The sequence below is a fragment of the Rattus norvegicus genome, chromosome 1 (assembly GCF_036323735.1).
Source record: "Rattus norvegicus strain BN/NHsdMcwi chromosome 1, GRCr8, whole genome shotgun sequence".
NCBI lineage: Eukaryota > Metazoa > Chordata > Mammalia > Rodentia > Muridae > Rattus > Rattus norvegicus.
Window position 1 is genome coordinate 256,545,137 of NC_086019.1, and position 21,331 is coordinate 256,566,467.

A 21,331-nucleotide genomic window follows, 5' to 3' on the forward strand; every position below is an offset into this window, starting at 1 on the left:
GCTGGACCCTAAAGTAAAGCTTTATTCTTCAAGCCTGTCTATGTATCTGAATAATGAAATCCCCTAGTCCTTGTCACACCTCGGGATGAGCAAGAGAAACACAGGAGGATAGACACCAAAAAAAATAGCACCAAGCTCTATCATTTGATGAAGGTTGTTGCCCAAGGCTGATCAACAGATGGGTGTGTGTTCTGCTTATCGAGAGAAATAGACAAGTAACTCTGAGCTTCAGGGAATTTCTCAGTCAAGAGTTAAGGATTGTGGTTTCCAAGGGGTTGAGCAGCTCCCTGCTCAGCTGCGAGATGGTCATTGCTTGTTCTTGCTTTTCAGGGACTGGTGGAGCATGTAGCTACAGCAGGGCATCCTTCCTCTGACGTCCCCGTTTCTCCTTGTGCCTATTCCTTGGGATGCTCACATATAGAGTGAGACCAGGTATCCTCTTAAACCTCATTTGTAAGTAAACCCCAAAAAGTAGAACTACAGGCGGCAGACATTTTGTTGTTTTAAAACTGTATTTATGAAGAAATACACCTTTAAGGTATGAGAGCTGAGGAGAGGACCAACCCGGGCTGTCCAGGGACATTTAAACAGTCTTCTTTGGAGCTCCAACTCGGCAGACAAGGTGTGGGCAGCCACACAGCTCCATAGATGGTCAAGGTGCTGTGGATCTGGATTTTCCTGGCGCAAAAGATCTGGATTAAAGGTGTGTAGAAAAACACGAACTAAAGTCATATCTCACCTTGTTATACTGTGGCAGACATGGGGTCTCTCTGTTCTAGTCGTCACAGGTATGAATTCAGTCAAGAGACAGTGTTTAAGTGAGAATTTATCCAGCAAGGGGGCAGTTTAGTTGGAGAAGCTGAGCAGAGCACTCTAAAGAACTGGAGTCCCAAGGCACAGAGGTGTATTGGTGTCTGTGCTGTGGGTTTAAAAGAAGTTTTAAGGAACTTACGACAAGGGTGACATGCTCATTAGGTAAGGTGACTCTTTTTCTGTCACAAACTATGGTGGACTAGATCTTCCTTTTGGAGTATTTTCTGCCGTGATCTACACAACAGGAGAGGGGTTTAGAAGCCACAATGTAAGCCGTATTCATGACTTCATGAATCCCATAATGAAGATGCAGACCTTTTGTGTGTTAGTCAGGGTTCTCTAGAGTAGCAACTTCTAAGATGAGTCTCTCCGCACATAGGAAGTTTTACTAGAATGTCTTACAGGCTGTGGTCCCGCTAATCCAACAAAGGCTGGCTGTGAATGGAAAGTCCGAGAGTCCAGTAGCTGCTCAGTCTATGAGGCTGAAGGTCTCAGCTGGTCTTTAGTGCACTCTAAAATCCTGAAGAAGTAGGTTCTAATGTAGTGGATTTCAACCCTCCTAATGCTGTGACACTTCGATATAGTTCATTATGTTGTGGTGATGCCCAGCCACAGAAATGATTTCCATTGTTAGCTTATAGCTATGATTTTCCTACTGTCATATGTTTTGTAATATAAACATATGTGCTCTCTGATGGCCTTGGGTGATCCCTGTGAAAGGGTCACTCAACCCCCAAGGGGGTCACAACCCTTGGGTTGAGGACTGCTGCTCTGATACCAGTGAATGGACTCATCTGCAAGGCGAGGGCAAGCAGGCAAAAGGCACAAGCTTCCTTTTATGTCTCTACAGTCTTCCAGAAGAAAGTGTGGCCCAGATTAGATATGCATTAAAAGTGTGTCTTCTTGTCTCAAGGTTCAGAGTAAGGTGTGTCTTTTCCATGCTCAAAAGATCTGGATTCGAGGTGTGTCTTCCTAACTCAAAGATCTAGACTCGATGGAGGCACGTTGACAACCAAGACTAGCCGTTATGAGTGTGTGAGCAGATGTCCACGTGCCCTACTTTCTGATACAGTGGGAACAGCCCAACTGCAATGTCAAGGACATTCAACCTCCAAAAGGCATCTTCCAGGAGACACAGCGCCCACAGTGCAATGGTTATTTTCCTTTGTTACCCCCCCATATCTATCCCCTTGTCTGTGGGTGGTCCATGGTTATCCCATCCTTACGTGCAATTTAGTCAGTTGTGTTAGAGGAATTAGAACAATCTGGAAGGGAAACAGTGCCTGTATATGTTCTTCAAGGAGGCCTAGTGGTGCCAGTCAGAGGCTGCCAAGACTAAGACTGACTCTGTTCCTTTTCTCCTGGAGTCTGGTCCTTCACGTCACCTGGTCAGCTTGGTTTTTCCATGCCCAGACGTCTCAGTTCTCTCTAGCATTCCCGACCTTGTCATTTGAAGCATAATGGCCCCTTTAATCCTAACATCATATAGCAAGAAAATGGCCAAACATAGTAGGTATTCGAAAAGTATTTGTTGGGCTTGGGGATGTTTACGTATCTTTAGAATTGTTCTTCTCTATAGCCAAGGCTAGCTCCGAACCCTGACTCTCCTGCTTTATCCTCCTGAGTGCTGGGAGTGAGGGGCAAGACAAATTCAGGCAAATAAAATGATAAATGGGACAGATCAAACACCTGTTTTTCAGAGACATTAAACATGTGCCTTCTCCTGTCATTCCTGAGAGACTCTTCTATCTTTTTAGATATTGTTCTATTGGCATAGCAAACTTGTATATTTTCCTAAGTTGTAATTTTTAAAAATTTATTTAGTTCATGTATGTACACCGTCACTGTCTTCAGACACACCAGAAGAGGGCATTGGATCCCATTACAGCTGGTTGTGAGCCACCATGTGGTTGCTGGGAATGGAACTCAGGACCTTGGGAAGAACACTTAGTGCTCTTAACCACTGAGCAACCATGCCAGCCCTCTAAGTTGTATTTTTAATTGACAAATAATATTTGTATGTTAACGGAGTGACATAGGCCAATAGGTACTTGTATACATACAAGCTTGAATTTAAAATCGGTATTTCTGTGGGCTACCCAACATTTACTTACACTGTATTGTCTGACTTGTTTTCTTATAGCTGGAATAATGGACTGACGCCTTATCTCTTAGTAGGTCTCAACACCTTACTTAGCACAACTGACGCCATAATGCAAGTACTATTCAGGTCATATCAGAAAATTCAACATGTAGACAGTACCACTTGTCAAAGTGAAAACAAAGACCTGTTCTATCAAAGTACATAGTTCTGGGACAGTCTCTAAATGCACCAACCTTGCTTTCTGGCTTCTGTAGTTCTGCAAACTGTGCTTGTTAACTGAAGTATGTCAGCCTAGAATATGGTTCTTGTGCTTAAAAGCCCATGAGGAGGAAGGCTTAGTGCTGCACTGGGATCCCAAACACCAAGGGCAGTAGCTGGCTAACTAATAAATACTTTGTACTGGCTTAAACCCATGCCTAAACAGTCTTCTTCGGTGGATACCCTAGGACATTTCTAGAGCGCCTACTGAGATCTCCAGAGGCCAGAACTCAAGACACTAAGAGTCAAAGAGTCCCTCAGAGTAGGGAAGATTGAGGTCAAGGAGCTCCAAGGGGGTGCGCAGCCTCAGTTAGGGGATGTGACCCCTAATCCCTTCCACTCCCTTTGATCAATCACTGCCCAATGCTTTGAGTGGGTCTGACACCTCCACCTCAAAAGAAATCAATTAGAAAGTCGCCTGGTCTGTCATCCCCGGAGGTGAGTCTGGTTAAGGTACCTTGGGCAGGGGTGGCAGGTGACACAGTGTCCAGGATCCATGTGAGATGTCATTAGATTCTCCCAGTCTGTTCATGTGTATGGATGTGTGGTAGCCACCCCTGGTTGTCCCTTCCCCTCCCCTTCCCCTCCCCCTCTCCCCCCTCTGTGTGTGTGTCTTTCTATGGATTTCTGTTAGTTCTGTTTCCATGTATTGACCTGCGACTTTCTCTGAGACCTACCCTGGCTTAAGACCTGCTCTTTCTTATTGGGGATCCGAATCTTTTTGGCTCTGTCAGGTCATAGTAAAATCCCCAAATCCCCTGCCTCGTGAAGCGCTCAGTTGACTCCATGCTCAGGGTTAGACCCAGTCCCTGTGTGGAGGTGAGGAAGGGTTGGGCCTTCCTGCCATCTAAAGGGAATGCACACAGGGCTGGGGAAAGAGTTCTCCAAGGTATGCATGCACTCTCTCTGCTCCCCAACCTGCTCTAAGCACCCAGGGTAAAAAAAAAAGAGTTCCCCTGGGCTGAGCTCAAAGGAAAAGAGAAAGTTCCACACCTTCCTCTATCATGATTCATTTCTTCTTCTCAACCAATGATCTATATAACTGGGAAACTCAAATCCCACCATCCTCTGAAAAAAAAAGTAAAAAGACCACTCCCAGGTCAGGGGAGGGGATCATGGCAAGACAATGCAGCCTGGACAGAACAGGTTTTCCCTTCTGCCTGACACTGACCACGGAGACTTTAAACAATGTTCGCTAGGTCCTGTCTAGAAGGATTAAAGGCAGTTGCTAAAAAGATTTTCATTGTCACCCAGTTGGCTCCAGATATTAGAAAAAAACCTTTAAAAAGTTAGAAAATATAAAGGTCTAGGTAGATCCCAGTTGACAGAGGTAGCTCAAAGCTTTGTCAAGTGATTGGGACAAGACGCTCTGTATAAACTGAAAGCCATTGTCACCTCTGATGATGATGAGACATGGTTATGCTTACAGATACCCAGCTTCTTACCCTCTGTCAGAAGAGTATCTCCTAGATGAAAGTTCTGTCTCCAATCAATAGATATAGTTAGACTATCTCTCAGATTGACAACAAAGATTTCCCGGGGTATGGGCAGAAACCAGTGCCCCAGGATTGGCCCAACATCAAGTTCCTGTAATTTTTCGACTAACCAGTTCAGTTACCTCCATCCAGATTAAACAATACCCAAAGACAAAAAGGAAACAAAAAGAAACTTGCAGTCCATATTGCCTGGCTTTGGAGAGAGATAGACATCCTTGTGCTCCATTGGTCATACTGGGATACGTTTCTCCTGCCTATGAAGAAACCCGGGACCTTTGAATCTCATGAGTCTGATTCCTCTGGAGTAACAGGTGCACAGTGTCTTGGACCTGAAAGACGCAGGCTTCAGCCTACCATTGGCAGAGGTCAGTCAACCTGTCTTTGCTTTTAAATAGACAGATTCTGAGAGAGGTTACAGTAGGCAATCTGCATGAACCAAGTTGCCTCAAATATTTTATAAACCTCCAATCCTGTTTGATGAGACACTAAATGCGGACCTCCTGCCTTTCTGTTAGAGGTTTCCCACAGACCATATGCTACAATATGTAAATGAGTTCCTTGTAGCCTCTTAAGCTAAAATAAAGTATAAAAGGACCACCAAGGAACTGCTCCAAGAATTACAGACCTTGAAAGCCCAACTTTGTGCATCAGAAGCTACCTATCTTGACTGCCAGCTGAGGGGAGGCCAAAGGAACCTCTCCAGAATAGAATTGATGCTATCCCCCAGATCTCAATTCTAAAGATGAAGAGGCAGACGCAAGAGTTCCTAGGAGCAGCAGGATATCGAGGTCTCTGATTAGCAGCTTGTAGAATTAGCAAGTCCTCTATACACCAGCACAAAGAGAGGCCCTAAGCCCCTAATCTCGACTGAGATTAAACAAAGACATTTGAAGCTTTAAAGACCCAACTCTGACTTCAGCTCCTGCCCTCATACTTCCTGATGTACTAAACCCGTTTGTCTATAAAACAAAAGACAAAAGGGGGTTTAACCCAAACTTTGAGGCCATGGAATTGCCTTGTGATGTACCTGTAGCCACAGGATGGCCCACCTATCTAAGACCTGAGGCAGCTACTGTTGGTCTAACACAAAACAAAAAAACCAAAAAGGTTAACACTGGGTCAAGATAATATAACCACAATACTCCGTGCCCTTGAGGCCTTCCTCTGAGAAACAACAGAATGCTGGCTGTCTAATGCCTGTGTGAATCAGTACTAGGCCCTACTCTGGACCACCCTTGAGTCAGGTTTGAGAAACCCACCACCGTCATCCATCAATCCTGCTTGATGATGACCTCTTGTCAACCTGCAGGTGCCAATCCATGATGTCCCAGATGAAAGATGAAACCAAGTGCATGGGAGCAGTCTTCTCTGGATACCCTACAGCATTATGGCTGGAATATGAAGTCTCCCCACAGGTTCACTTGCTGAATGCTTGCTTTCCAAGTGGTAGAGCTACTTTGGAGGCTCTGGAAACTTGGAGGTGGGATCTAGTTAGAGGACAATCTCTGGGGCCATATCTTTGAGGGGATATACTTGGACCCCCGTCTCTCACTTGCTCTCTGCTTCCAGTTTGACATGAGGTAAAGAATCCCTTCTGTCCTTCCCTCAGCCAATCATGATATCCTACCCAAGCACACAGAGCAAAGCAACCATGGACTGAGCAAACCAAACCTCTGAAACTGTGAGCAAACAAAACCAACCAAACAAATGACTACAAACCCCAAATCTTTTCTCCCTTAAGATTTCTGTTTTTAGACATTAGGAACATGTCTGGAATGACGAGGATTTCCTGATGAGAATTAGTCTGAAGGGTTGGGAAGATGATCTACGAAGAGTGGTCTTCAATCTATCTGAAATCTTAGCACTCTGGGAATGAGACAAGAAGATCAATAGTTGTACGCCACTGGAGAGACCACTGGCTCAGTGGTTAAGGGTGCTTATTGCTCTTGTAAAGGACCCAAGTTGGTTCCCAGCATCCATGTTGGTTGGTTCACACCTGCCTGTGACTCCATCTCCAAGAGATCTGATGCCTTTTTTGGCCTCCACAGGCTTTTGCAAACACATGGCGCATACACAGATACATATATAAGTGAAAACATACATAGAAGAGTTAATGACTAGCCTAGACTACATAATGAAGCCCTGTCTCAATGAATAACTAAGGAAGGGAGGTCATGAAGGAAAATATTTCTATGCTAACACTCTCCAGGACTGGTTCTGGTCGAATCTGTGTAGTACACAATCTGTGAAATCCTTAATATATGTTTACTTTCTCTCCACAGACACTAGTGTATCTTGTGTTGTGTTATCCTAGTCCTCGTTTCTAGGACACCTTACCCATAACCATTTCTCTGGAGGAAACTGATGGTTTCTGCAGTACCAAAACACATCCAAATTGGAGCCACGGCAGCACAGATTTGGATAGCGACCCCATTCTGTCCAAAATCCCATAAAAGAGAGAACTAAGGGTGAGGAGTTGCATTGTGTTTGCTAATGGGAACATCCGTAATTGGCTGCAAGGTCAACTCAGAAAAAGAGCTCAGATCCTCTGATTAATTCCTTCCTCTTCCATGCTGAAGCCATCTTGTCGTTGGGAGAAAACAAGAAGGGGAAATATTGCAAACACAGCCAGTATCATTTCTATACGGCAAAACTTACACACCCAACCGCAAATCTCCAAAGACTTCCCCACCGGTCTCAGACCCACAGCCCGTGAGCATCTCTATTTAGAAAAGATTTGAGCAACCTCCCCTCCCCCACTGGTACCACAACCCATCCCGCCCCCAACTCAGTGCACACAGTGAATCAACACAGACGAGGTCTAGAGCATAAATGGAAACGCAAAGGAGCAAGGCTTGACCACCGAACCCATTCAAACTTTTCCTACCATAAAGTGCAGCTTATCAAACGTACAAGGTGTAGTCAGGCTACACCTGGTTATGATGGCGTCACACCCCCTCCTCAAAATGCACACATGTATCTGTGGCCCCTGCTTAATGGCATTCCCATTATTAATGGCAGAATATTGATGTCCTATAAGCATTTATGTCCATTGATATGAAAAGGCCTTAAGAACATGACTTCCCCAGAATTTAGTTACGCCAATGTACTCAAAATTAATACCATTTGGTCTGCTGCTTGTATCTCAAAATCCAGTTTGAATCTGCAGAATAATTAACTTCATGGAATAAACAAGTCAGTAATTTGCTATGAAAAAAAATAAGTGTTCTAGAACCAGAATTGCTTCATAGCAAGAAACAGTTTCTCTCTCTCTCTCTCTGTCTGTCTGTCTGTCTGTCTCTGTCTCTCTGTCTGTCTCTCTCTCTCTGCCTCTGTCTGTCTCTGTCTGTCTCTGTCTCTCTGTCTGTCTGTCTCTCTCTGTCTGTCTCTCTGTCTGTCTCTGTCTGTCTCTGTCTGTCTCTGTCTGTCTGTCTCTGTCTCTGTCTCTCTGTCTATCTCTCTCTGTCTGTCTCTGTCTCTCTGTCTGTCTCTGTCTCTCTGTCTGTCTCTTTCTCTCTCTGTCTCTGTCTCTCTCCCTCTCTCTCCCTCTCTCTGTCTCTCTCTGTCTCTGTCTCTGCCTCTCTCCCTGTGCCCTCCCACGAAGGTTTTGGCGAAAGAGTGTTTGAACAATTTCGAGGCCTCTCTTCATTTGGGGACACATGGTTCCGGAATGTGCTTGAACAATCACTGACGGAAAGGGGCTGGGTTTGGGAGGGCTGCTTTGGGAGCTGCTAACACGCCAGCACTCAATCCCAGCTTCCAGAATACTCTCCCTAATTCACCCAGTCCTTACCTGGGGTCTTTCAAACATGGGACGTGCCAGGGTTTTCATTTGTCCAGATCAAGCCGCCAGGTACCCATTCACTCTACCTCCTGTTTGATAGTCTTGAACTTTTTTTTCCCCTCTGGAATAAATGTTCTTTTATTCGTTCTGGGAAGCTTAATTGTATCACAAGGAAGGAAAAAAAATTATAAGATGGGATCTTTTATGTTGTAAAAATAGGAAGCATTTATTGCAGACAGGGTGCTGTTGATTTTTAAAATGAGTTGATCGATCCATTCTGAAAATTAGTGCCGAAAAACAATACCCGAAAAGAAACTGTCCCTGTAGGGAGTTATGGAATGACACGGGGTTAGCTTCAAAACCTGTGGCAAGTGGCCCTGAGGAAAATATGAACCTCTGATCCTACTTTCCTCCTCTGCCTCCTCCCCTGTCTCCTCCTCTCCTCTCTCTTCTTCTTCAAGAGAAGAGAGCACCTTGCCAAAGATTCAAATTCATTCCTTTCGGCGTAGTTTAATTACACAAGCCTTATGCTAATTATTGTTGTGCTGAAGATTTGGCAACTTTACAAAAATCTCAAACGTGTGCACACAAGTTCAAAACTCTGTTTCAGTGGCCCAGAGGGGCTACGAAGGCATTTCAGAGGACGCCAATCCACAGTGAGGCTGGCTTCTTTTTAACTCACGTGTAGCTTGTAATTTGTAGTTTCGTAGGGATTTGTTTAACTAATGTGTGTATGTGCTTAGCTGCCTGCTAATCTAAATTCCAAATCTATCGTCCTTAATATCTTGGGATGTTGACTGCTAAATGATAGATTAAAAGGCTGAGAGATCCAAACTTCCTCACAGTGCTACTCCTGCACCGGCCATGTAGTCAGCTGCATTTCCAACATCCAGCACTCACAGAAGGGTGTAGGTCGGGAAGTCCCAACAGAGCAAGGAGGAGATGTAGTGATGTCACTGTCCTCTCTGAGTTTGTGTGGTTGGGCGTTGGGGAAGAGTTTTTTCCTTGAAGGGGCTAAAAGGGCATGTCAGGAAAGGACACTTGACTTCGAGGAAGTGGGACCATGGGGGTGCTTGAGAGGCAATATAATAGTAGCTAGAAGGGAAGCCATTAGCAAGAAGCAGAACTAATTGGAAACTGAGTTAGAGGTTTGCATTGTTGAAGGCAAGGCATCACCTTTCTTCATGTTGTGTTAACAGAACCCAAATAGCTGGGTAAAGCCATGAGGACCAGGTAAGATCTATCCTATGCCTCTTTTCCATAAAGCTGTGTACTGAAGTTCAGGGGTTCGGGGAGCTACAACTACATTAGACAGTCAACAGAGAAGCCTGCCTGGTTAGAACTGGAACATGGTGTTTGGGGCAGCCTGAATCTGTGTTCCCAGGAAATTGTCACTCATATCTGGATCCAAAATAAATTATTTCTTATTCCCTGTGAGATGAGAACTGTTTTTGTGTAAAAAAAATATCTATGGCAAAGACATACACACACACACACACACACATATATATATATATATATTGCTATCAAAAATTAGTGAAGTCAGGGCTGGAGAGATGGCTCAGCGGTTAAGAGCACTGACTGCTCTTCCAGAGGTCATGAGTTCAAATCCCAGCAACCACATGGTGGCTCACAACCATCTGTAAAGAGATCCGATGCCCTCTTCTGGTGTGTCTGAAGACAGTGACAGTGATATATATATATATATATATATATATATATATATATATGTGTGTGTGTGTGTGTGTGTGTGTGTGTGTGTATGAATAAATACAATCTTTTTAAAAATTAATTAAAAAAATTAGTGAAGTCATACCAATTCTGGGCCACCAGCACCATCCTTAGGCTGTGTGTTATTTACTGATGACACCAGAAGTGTAACGGGGCTAGAAAGCTAGTTAACAATATCGCTGACAAGTTGTAGGACTTGGACACAGAGCAGGACACAGAACAGTGAGTAGACTCCGGGAAGCAGGAAGATGAATGAAGACGTGAGCCTGCCCAAGCCCCAGCTGCAAATCCTTGAGGCACAGGTCTTGTCTTATAATCATCTTTAACCACACTGAAGTTTGCGAGAGGAGAGCTCCCGTGATAATTTCACAGTCTTGAAATCTGTTTGATGTGCTGGTAAACATGTCAGTTCAGAATTCTCTCCCTGCCTCTCATTACTGTTTCAGTGCTGAGGGTAGAAGTTTTATTGGGGACATCCCTAGTTGGAAGGGAAAGCAGGAAATGGGAGGTAAGAGATCACTGTGCTTTAGATCTTACTGCCGCGTGGTTCCTACTCTTCCATACCTTGACAAGCTTTGATGATGTAGAGATGTAGAGTACACAACAGAGATCAAATACGTGAATTTAGGTTACATGGACTTTTTCTTTCCTCAGCCGAATTCGGGGGTGACATTTCAGGATTTGAGGAGGAAGTGATCCTGAGCACTACCTTTATTTTCTCTTCTCATAGCCTCATACTCCTGCCACCCCTGCTCTCTCAACCACACGGCCACCTCCTCCATCACCATCATCACTCAACCCGGATCTCCCTAGTCCTCTCTGAGGGAGAAGCTCGCCCGGCAACAGCAGTGAATCCTAGATACTCTGGTCTGTAACGAACTTGAACAAAAACCAGATCTGGTAAGAGGAAAAAGCAGGAACTCATTGGGTTTTTGTTTGTTATTCTGCACCTTAGAAGCTTTCCCAGGTGCCCTGTGTTGGAAAGGTTTTGTCACAGCAATAATATTGACCTTCCTCATCATGTTATCTCCTCAGTCTAGGCACCCATCCTATTTAGTGAGGCGAACATCTTACAGATGCCTAGAATTACTAAGAGGCCTTTCATCTTGTGGTTTAAAATACAATTCCTTCATGATTGGTATATGATTGATATACCTGAAGAATAGTGATATATATATATATATATACACTTATATATATATGTATATATATAGTGTACAGAGGTCACCCTATGGTATTTGATAATCTCTAAAAATAGATTGACCACACATTCTTGAATTTCCCGTGAGATCCTTAGGCAACAAAGAAAGAACAAGAAACAACACAGGGTCGATTTCTCAAAAGGAAACTTAAGAATTGACAAAGCAATAGGTACCCATCTTCCACATCATGGAGAGGTCTATAAGATGCTGCTGGCAAGAGAAACCTAGACAAGAGTGTTTGAAAGTATTTTTCCATTTCCACACAATAAGAAAAGGTCATAGTAAATAGTTAAGAAAAACCTACTGAATTTTTTTAGAATGTTCTTTTTATTTTTTTTTTTAAAGCTGTCTTCAGACACACCAGACGAGGGCACCAGATTCCATTACAGATGGTTGTGAGCCACCATGTGTTTGTTGGAATTTGAACTCAGGACTCCTGGAAGAGCAGTTAGTGCTCTTAACCGCTGAGCCATCTCTCCAGCCCCTACTGAATCTTTTTTTTTTTTTTTTTTGTGCTGTACATCAACTTTACTGTGTGGATTTTATGTAATTCTTCACTTAGATGGTTTATAATCATAGTTTTGCAAGTGTTTATATCTTAAGGAAAAAAATCTTTTGGATATTAGCTATGTCTTCATGAGACAAAATTTTTGTCAATATAGAAAAGTCTATGAAACAAATCATGCTACGCTCATGCTAGGATTTAGAAAATGCTAAAGTTGAAAGGTTAAAAGAAAAAGAAATCTGAACATTTCGACGGTGCTTAAAAATACCTTTTTGTTGCATAGGAAGAAAGAGAGAAATGGTGAGCAGGGGAGAGGGGGAAAGACTACATAATATTGTTTTTTTGCACTAAAAAATGAACACTAAAGGGTTGGAGAGATGGCTCAGTGGTTAAGAGCACTGACTGCTCTTCCAGAGGTCCTGAGTTCAATTCCCAGCAACCACATGGTGGCTCACAACCATCTGTAATGAGATCGATGCCCTCCTCTGGTGTGTCTGAAGACAGCTACAGTGTACTTATTTATAATAATAAATAAAATCTTTTTTTTTCTTTCTTTTTTCGGAGCTGGGGACCAAACCCAGGGCCTTGCGCTTTCTAGGCAAGCGCCCTACCACTGAGCTAAATCCCTAACCCTCATAAATAAAATCTTAAGAAAAATGAACACTAAAACCAAAACCTCATAAAGACTTCTAGGCCCATGTCATCATCCATCAACAGTAATCAGGGCTCGATGGAAGACACATTTTACCACTCCCTGGTGAATAATAATGGAGTCAACAGTAGCCTCGGGAATTGAAGAAACTCAAAAGCACAGAGAAAGTCTGACTTCGGATGATAGTAATTACTATTATTCCTGAATCCTGGGACAATTCTCCCATTGTTCTCTGTGGTAGGGTAAGGAGTCTTTGTTCTCTGGCTCTGGCACGTTTTACCTCTTGAAAACGTCATACGAAAGTAAAAATGTCCTAGGTGACAAAGACTAAACTCTTTGTAGGCAAATAGGTTTCAGGTCACTAAAGACAGGAAAATATTTGTCTAAAGTAACATGGAAACTATAATGGTTACTTTAGTCCCTGTCCCCCAACCCCAGGGCTAATGTTCGAACCCGGGGCCTCATGAATGACAGGCAAGCATCCTAGCACAGAGCTGTGTCTCCATTTGTGTAGGGACAATTTATACACATTCCAGATCCTTTGCACTAACTTGAGTATGGTAAGCAAAACACAAACATATGGGAAGGCCATTGACACCTAAAAGCACACAGAAGAGAGAACGGCCAACGGACACACAGGTTTTCCTGAGAGCTAGTTCACAGGTCCTTTGAAAGTCTGGCCCGTCTTCATTTAATATACCAGTTTCACATAAAAACAAGTCAGAACATCTGCAAGGGAAGATGTTGTTTTCCTCTATGCAGTCAGTCAGCTCTAAGATGAGGCTGTAATAATAAAAGAATTTGGGAGCAGCTGATTTTAGACGTACAAAAACAACTCACCCTTACGCCTCAAGGCATCCTGAATATGCAGTGTGCACTGGGCTTCAAGTGTCAAGGCAAGTGAGCCTGCTCTTTTGTAATGAGATGAACTCATATCAAGGAAAAAATGGGAAGAAATTATTGTACAGAGTGATCTATGAATTAGTGAGTAACACTTGTATCATAAAATCACGCATTCTACTGCCCTCCTCATAATCTCAGCACTCAGGAGACAGACGCAGGAGGATCTCTGTGAATTCCAGACCAGTCTGGTCTACATAGCGAGGTCCAGAACTGCCAGGGAGGTTACACAAAGGAATCCCGTCTTGAAAAGTCGTAAAACAAAACAAAGCAAACTCTCTCCCCAAATTATGAATCCTGCTTTGCTGTTCTAAAGTCCATAAGGTTAATTTATATGGTTCTTAAACATTTAGGGGTGGAACATTAATTTATTAATGTCCATATGTGAAGGCTCAAAGTTTTCTGGTAATTATGGCTTAAGATGTGTGGAATTTTAAATATCATAGCACTAATTTTAAAAATCCGTGCTTTTGGGAAAGGTAAGTGGTAAAAGCTTCAAGTCAATTAGGAAATGATGAATAAGCTTGAATAAAGCTGCTAAATGTTTCTTTGTTCTTTTGGTACCTAGCTACCTCTCATAAATTATCATTTAATTTCTCTGTCTCTAGGAGGTAGATATTATTCTCATTTATCAAACCATCAAAATGAGGTACACGTCCACATTACGTACACGCTATAGCAAAAACAAAGCAAATAAAAAACCACAATGCCAGCACTGGAATCTAGGCAACTGCAACATTTGCAGATCTAATCACCTCCAAAAGTTTCGTTAGGTTCTGTATTTATAACTGACTGCGTAGGATTCCGACCACTTCTTTCGGATTACTTTAAAGCCACCATTAGCAGATATTCGGAAAGAGATTTGTCCTCTCTCACAAACTTCCCAGTGACTCACAGGTTACTCAGCTGACTTCTCTACACCCAGTGCTCCACCCAAGCTAGTTCACTTTGCTGTTGCATAGCAACAGAACATCCCTAACACCAGAAGGCGTTGCAGCCTCTCAGGGTCTAGCCAGAGGCCTCCCAGGGGCTCCCCAGCGTCTAGCAAGGGGCCTCCTAGGGGCCTCCCAGGAGTCGAGCCAGGGTCTAGCAAGGGGCCTCTTAGGGGCCTCCCAGGAGTCGAGCCAGGGTCTAGCAAGGGGCCTCCCAGGGGCTCCCCAGCGTCTAGCAAGGGGCCTCCTAGGGGCACCCCGGGATCTAGTTCTCAAACTTCTGGATGCTAGACCGACCCGATCGGATCGACAGTCCCGCTTCCTGTCCTGCGCCATAATACACTTCCTTAGGTTACATTTTCTCAGATTGGACCAAAACAAGTGAAGCCAGTGGGCATAGACCAAAATAAAGGGGCGAGACTGCAAAGCAAGCTGGAGATGCTCTCTACTGCACGTGCAGAGACGCCGGGATAGATTCCTATCAAGCTGGCTTCCAAACAGACCACAAAAGGCTAAGGAAGCGTTCGCCAGCAGGGAGCCAAACGGGCCCCGCGGCTTCCGGTCCTGCCACGTCTGAGGAAAAGCCTCTGCTGTTGTGAAAGCGGAGACTGCCAGGGGGCGGGCGCGCGGGGGCGGTGCTCTCAGGCCCATTACCCAGAGGATGCACCCCTCTCCCTTCCCCCAAGGGAAGCTGCTTGGGAAGGCGGCTGGCACAGCAACCCTCGTAGGAAGTGGCGAGCGGAAGCGCGCCCCCCTCAGGCCCGTCCAAAGGCCTGACACTATTTTTTGCCTTGGAAGCCACCCTTAGCCTGGCGGCCTTGCGCGCGTGGCCGAGCCCTGGAGCGCGCCGGCCAGTCCTGCCAATCACGAGCCGCGCCCGCCTCCCCCCTGGTCCCGCCCCGCCCCGTGGCTGAGGCTCGTGGGCCTACGCGCACGCGTAGTCGGAATTGGACAAAGCACATCCGCCCGCTACGGTCAAGCTAGCCAATCGCACGTCTCTCCTCCGGTGGGGCTCCGCCCCCGGGGCGAGGTCAGTGTACTCCGGGCGCTACGCTGGTTGTGTACGCTGTGTCTGCTGTGAGCATGGCTGAGGAAGGTATTGAGCTTTCTCCCTGGGGCTGGTCTGCGCGTCAGGCCTGCGGGTGTCTGCATATCTGATAGAGAAGCTCTTCCCGGCGTCGCGGGGGCTCGACTTCCTGCTCTGTAGGGTAGAGGGCTTTCTATGGTGAGGGAGGTGGAGGAGAGGGGGAGGGAGAGGAGAAGGAGGGGGACTGGGCTTAGAAAAAAGAGCGCGGGAGGGAGCAGCGGGAGAGCGCTTTCTGTGGTGAGGGGGCGGGGGAGGGAGTAGAGAAGGGAGAATGAGGGGGGATGGCTTTCTGTGGTGGGAGGGTGAGGGGAGGGTGCGGGGGAGGGAGTAGAGAAGGGAGAATGAGGGGGGAGGGCTTTCTGTGGTGGGGGGTGAGGGGCGGGGCGGAGGGGGCGGGGCGGAGAAGGCGGGGCTTGGTGGAAAAGATAGGGCGGGGGAGGAAGGCAGAGGCCCTGACCCTAGAAAACCAAAAGGGGCCGACGCTGCTTTCTGGCTCCTTGGGACTCATTCTTCTAGGCACAAAGCTTTTAGGATTCAAGATTCGGACTGTATCGCTTTTATTTACGAAATTATAACAAAGATTAAAATTCTTGACTACGTAGAGTTAGTTCCCTTCCCCGAAATCCAAATTTTTGGAGATGTTTTGAAGGAGAAAAATGAGTGTCAATAAGATACTAGCCGGTTTATTTGTCGTGAAAGAAACAAAATTTGGTTACTCCCCATGTGGAGAAGTAAATGGAAAGAATATGAAAAGAATTAGAATAAATTACAGGTACAAATAATTGGAAGAAATTGCTGACTTTTTTGGTGTTTAGTTCACTGAAGAAAATTTTGTTGAAAAAATTGAGGTCTGTTTTGAGATAATTAATTTATCATTCTCGTGTCTTTCCCTTTCTAGAAGGAAATCAGGAGATCACTTCCAAGATGGAAAACCCCTCAGATTCAGCATCCACTTCACCTGACATTCCTCAGACCAGTGAGAATCCACCATCACCCCCAACCTCACCTGACAAGCCTCAGACCAGTGAAAATCCACCATCACTCCATTCGAATAGTTCAGGAAAACAAGTATGAAAATTTTGTGTTGTCCTTTACCCCCATCTGTCCTGTGTTTCAAAGTATTCCAATAGTGGCAGTTCTAAGGATACTGGAGTGTGAGTTAATATATAGCCCATACCTTGCTAACTGCCAGATTTTCTTCTTGAATCAGTTCATTTCGTTTAATTTCTTACCAGGTTACTGAGATGCTCCAAACCAAGGAAACATATCTGTACCGTATTTCAGGGGGAAGTCTTTGGTAGCAGGTCTTCTCCTTAGTTTATAGTTCTGAGACATTTCTGTTTCTAGTATTGTCAGGCAAATACTAGCTGCCAATGACGGTAACCTTGCTAAAGCAAGACTAAAGGTAGCCTCTGGAACTTAGATACATTGGTGATGCCCACTTGAGGTTTTTGGAGACCAAAAGCAACCCATTGTACCTACCATAGAAGCGTACAGACTTTGTTTCGAATACATTGATGTACTTCAAGAATATATTCTTTTTTTTTTTTTTTTTTTTTTTTTTTTTGGTTCTTTTTTTCGGAGCTGGGGACCGAACCCAGGGCCTTGTGTTTCCTAGGTAAGCGCTCTACCACTGAGCTAAATCCCCAGCCCCAAGAATATATTCTTAACATTTGATGTTTTGTGTCTTTTTCAGCCTATGAGTGGGACACTTAAAGAAAGATTAAAGAAAGCAAGAGCTTCATCTCAACCTTTTTGTAGTGTGGTGAAGCGTATTAAGGTAGAGAATGAAGAAAATGATCAGACCCTTTCAGAACCAGGAGAATCTTCAAAAGAAGAAAACTGTTCAAAAGCCCAAGAAAGCCTGGAAAACAAAGACAATGAACCTGAAAAAGAGAGCTCAGAGGATAAAAATACGAGTGAATCTAAGTCACTTGATACTGGGTCATCCAGTGTCCTCCAAAAAGATTCTACTGAGAAGACTATAAAGCAAACTTTGAAGGAAGAAAAAGCAAAACTGACTAGGCAGGTTCAAGAGAAGGAAGACCTTCTTCGGAGGTTAAAGTTAGTCAAAATGTACAGAATAAAGGTGAGAAGAATTTCAGAACCATTGAACCATTTTTACATAAATTGCTGTAAATTCAGAAATTGGAAATAAATTTTAGTCTGATAAACAAGAAGCCGAAAAACCCAGAAACCTGAGTTAGTTACACCAAGAGCTTTGACTGAATTAGAAATAACTGGTTCAGAATGAGGCAGATAAGCCCCTTCAACACGAGGTAGAACTTAAAAGCTTCAAAGCTTCAGCTCTTGTTTAATGCACAGATGAAGCTTGTGGGCTCTAATTTCTAGCCAGGAGCAAGATTAGAAGTGTGAGGTGTTGGATGGAGGTGCAGTGGGAACAGAAAGGGATGTCGCTAGAACTAAAAACACACCACAGAATGCTGGGTGCTGCACTTTCCGTAACGATCATGTGTCTGATAAAATGTCAGGCATTTTATTTGAGAAAACACAGATTTTAGGTTTCAGCTCACACATGTTGAGTAAAATAGAACATGGATGTTTGGAAGGAGGAGACATCGCTGCTGCTCTTACCCACAGATCACCTCGTTCTATCCCCAAAATGTGGAGTAAATGACAATAGCGTATCTTATATGTGGTTTTGAACTTTTAGGACTTTTCTAAATGTAACTGATGCTAAATGTTGAAAATGCTTTAAGCTTGAATATGTTTACCTTTAAGAACAGTTTGCGGTTCACAGAAAAGTTAGGAAGGTACAACACGGCATCATAAAAGTGTAGTTACAATACAAAAAGCGTATTGAGAACCTGTTTGTTCTCATATTTAATATGTGACTTCAATCTCATTGTTAGTCTTTTCCTTGCAAATCTGTGTTGAAATCTCCCTCATGCCCACTCCTTTCATCCATGTCCTATGCCACCATCTGTGACTAGATGCTCGCAGCTTCAGGTATGGTTTGCCAGATACTTTACAAACTGCTGTCTTTTCACCTTTCATTCTTCATTGTATTCATCTTATGGAAATCCTGTAATCACCATTTCTCTACCTCTCCAGGAAATGTCTTTTTCCCTAAGGGTAAGGTTTACCCAAAGCTTGTACTGCCCTTTTGCACTACTGGCCTTCACAGTTAGACAGGGACGAGTTAATTTAGCCACTTTGGTGTAGGTTAAAATGCACGGTGTCTGATTGCTGGCTGACTTTTTATGTTTCAGAATGACGTGACTGAGTTAGAGGATTTAATAAAGAAGTGGAGGAGGTGTGGCCAGCGGCTGCTGTGCGAGTTGCAGTCAATCATGTCCGAGGATGAGGACGAGAAGCTGACCCTCACTGAGTTGATCGACTACTATGGGATAGACGACAAATTGCTGCACTATAATAGAACTGAAGAAGAGTTCACAGGGGTTTGATACTGTTGTTTTTTTTTTTTTTCTTCTTCAGGCTTTTGTCCCCCTCTCTTCTTGGGGGCCTCAAAAAATGTGCTCTGTTCCTGAGCTGTACAGTTAGCCCCTTTACAGAATATCTTTGAGAATGGCAATGAAAAGAGAAATGATTTAAAGGGAAAAAAGATCTAAGCTGTTGTGGCTTAGGCGGAGGAATGTTGAACAGTTCGGGATATTCTGACACAAAATTATAAAGCGAAGCTTAGTATTTTGGATATGTTTGCTAAAGAAAATATTTAAGTATAAAAAAATTAAAATTGTGTTTAAAACAGAGTTTGGATAATTCTAGAAACCAGGTTTAATACATTGATTTTTGGGGCAAAAGGTTTTATATTCAGTATTAAAAAGTAGTCTGTTGAATGTCTAAACCTCACGTGACATAAATGTAACCTGACTCTCTTAAGTTTGTGGACCTATCCTCATATGCTTAACATCTGTCTGCTAACTTAGCAGCTAATTAAACTTACCTGTGTACAGTTTTCTCCAGTTTGTTTTCATTTTCTTCATTTACTAAACAAGCAGCTGCTTCTGGGGATGCTTGGCATGAAAGGTTCCTCACAGTGTCCTTGGAGCTTTATCTGTGATATAAACTGGAAGGATCTGTTGACTTCATATCCCTCAGCCAGAACCCTGTCTAAATGACTAGGATACCTGTCAGCTATATGTGAAGATGTGACCTAAGCTGGCCAGTTGCTGAGACTTTAAAAGAGCCCATGGGGAAAGCATGTTGTTGTAGTTATTGTATGAACTTGGAAGACAGGGCAGGCATCTTTAAGAATAGCGTGTCTGTATAGATAGGTAGATGGAGGGAGAGCCTTGTGGCTTCCTTGTTCTGTTAATCATTCCTGAAGCCTTCATGATTTCTGCTTTGGGATCTAGAAAAAGTATTAGTTTCTAACTGGCCAGTATTCTAGAGTCTCTCTCAAGAACTTTGCTTTTAGTTGAGCATACCCCTTCCCTTCTGATCTAAAAACTCTTGATAGAACAAGGGATTCAAACTTGTACACACCCAACTACCATATATACATGTGTAAATTCCCTCTTGCCATCTGCATTTGTGAATCTGTTCTTCCTCTACATAAGGCCATGTTATGCTTGGCCTAATTGACTATATCACTAGTTGGTAATGAACTGTAGAGAAACATGAACATAATTGCTGTTCAGCAGAAGCTGAGAGGAGTTGGTATCATGAAGAGTATTGAAGGAGGGGCCAGAATGCATGGCACACGAGCCCTTCTGGGGCACCCATCAGACCATTAAACTGGAAGGGATCTTTGGAAAGTTGTCCTCCAAGCTTCACTTATCCATGCTTCAAAGCTGAGACAGCTGAGGAAGGACCACCACCTAGAGTTGGTGATAAGCCAGAAGCGAGTGGCATAGGCTGTTTGGTCCATTAAGACCAGAATTAGCCTGTTAAATTTAGGACATTGTCTTTTAGCTCATGGAGTATTAAAGCAACTCATTTAAGTGAAGTGACATAATACCAAGAAAGAAAAACCAAATTGAGTATATCCGTGGTTGACTACATTTGACAGAGACCTGGCAATTCAATGCTAAGTATAGAGTGCCTGCACCTCTTACATACCCTCTGTGCTGCTCAAAAAAGCCTCTCAAATCATACAGGAAGTATGGCTTCTCTGCTAAACTGACTGCCTTAGACTCATTCCAGTCGTGAGGAAGGGTCAGCAAAGAGATGCTGGCCCTGCTGTTCACATGCGAAGTGCTGAGCAGTCATGGAAATCAGTTACGATGCCTTGAGTTTCTTCTAAGTGACATTTTTTCTACTTTTCACATCAGCGATAGTTGGTAGTTTTCATTTTTTCCTTTTATTGGAAATAGCTTGTTTCCCTTACATGTATTCTGATTACAGTTTCCCTTCCCTCTACTCCTAGTTTCTTCTATCCAGATCCATCCTCTTTCTGTCTCATTAGAAAAACTAAAACAGGCTTCTAGGGGTCACAGTAACATAAAATAAGATTGAAAACTAATACACCAGAATAAGGCAAAACAAACTTAAGTGGAAGTTTTTATTTTTTGAGGCAGTCTCATGTAACCCAGACTGGCAGCCAATTCTAATGATGAGATTACAGGAGTATGCTCCTAAAGGAAAGATTTGTTTTGATTATTCTTTTTGCCCATTCAAATATATGTTAGATATGACAGTGTACATTAAGCTTAAATTTAGATTATAAATTGCAGGAAATTGGGATGTTGACATCCTGTAGAGATGATAAAGTGATCCTGATGTCACTTGGAATTGGCAGACCACAGCTATGTGAGGGAAGGTGGCTGGGTTATCGTTTACCAGTTGTCTTACAGGATTAGCATATTCAAATGAACTATTTCAAGGGAATGAGGACTTGTTTGCTGAACCCTTTTAGGGTAAAAAAATTGAGTTCCATAGGG

At 43.6% G+C, this 21,331-nt stretch overlaps 1 protein-coding gene across 1 annotated transcript; it reads left to right on the forward strand.

Moving 5' to 3' along the window:
* The first annotated feature begins 15,396 nt into the window (after window positions 1-15,396).
* On the forward strand, window positions 15,397-19,411 carry Sfr1 (SWI5-dependent homologous recombination repair protein 1). Its single transcript, NM_001047856.2, has 4 exons — window positions 15,397-15,473; window positions 16,363-16,532; window positions 17,161-17,553; window positions 18,698-19,411. The coding sequence occupies exons 1-4, from the start codon at window positions 15,461-15,463 to the stop codon at window positions 18,890-18,892; spliced, it is 771 nt and encodes a 256-aa protein (NP_001041321.2). The 5' UTR covers window positions 15,397-15,460; the 3' UTR covers window positions 18,893-19,411.
* Window positions 19,412-21,331: the final 1,920 nt, after the last annotated feature.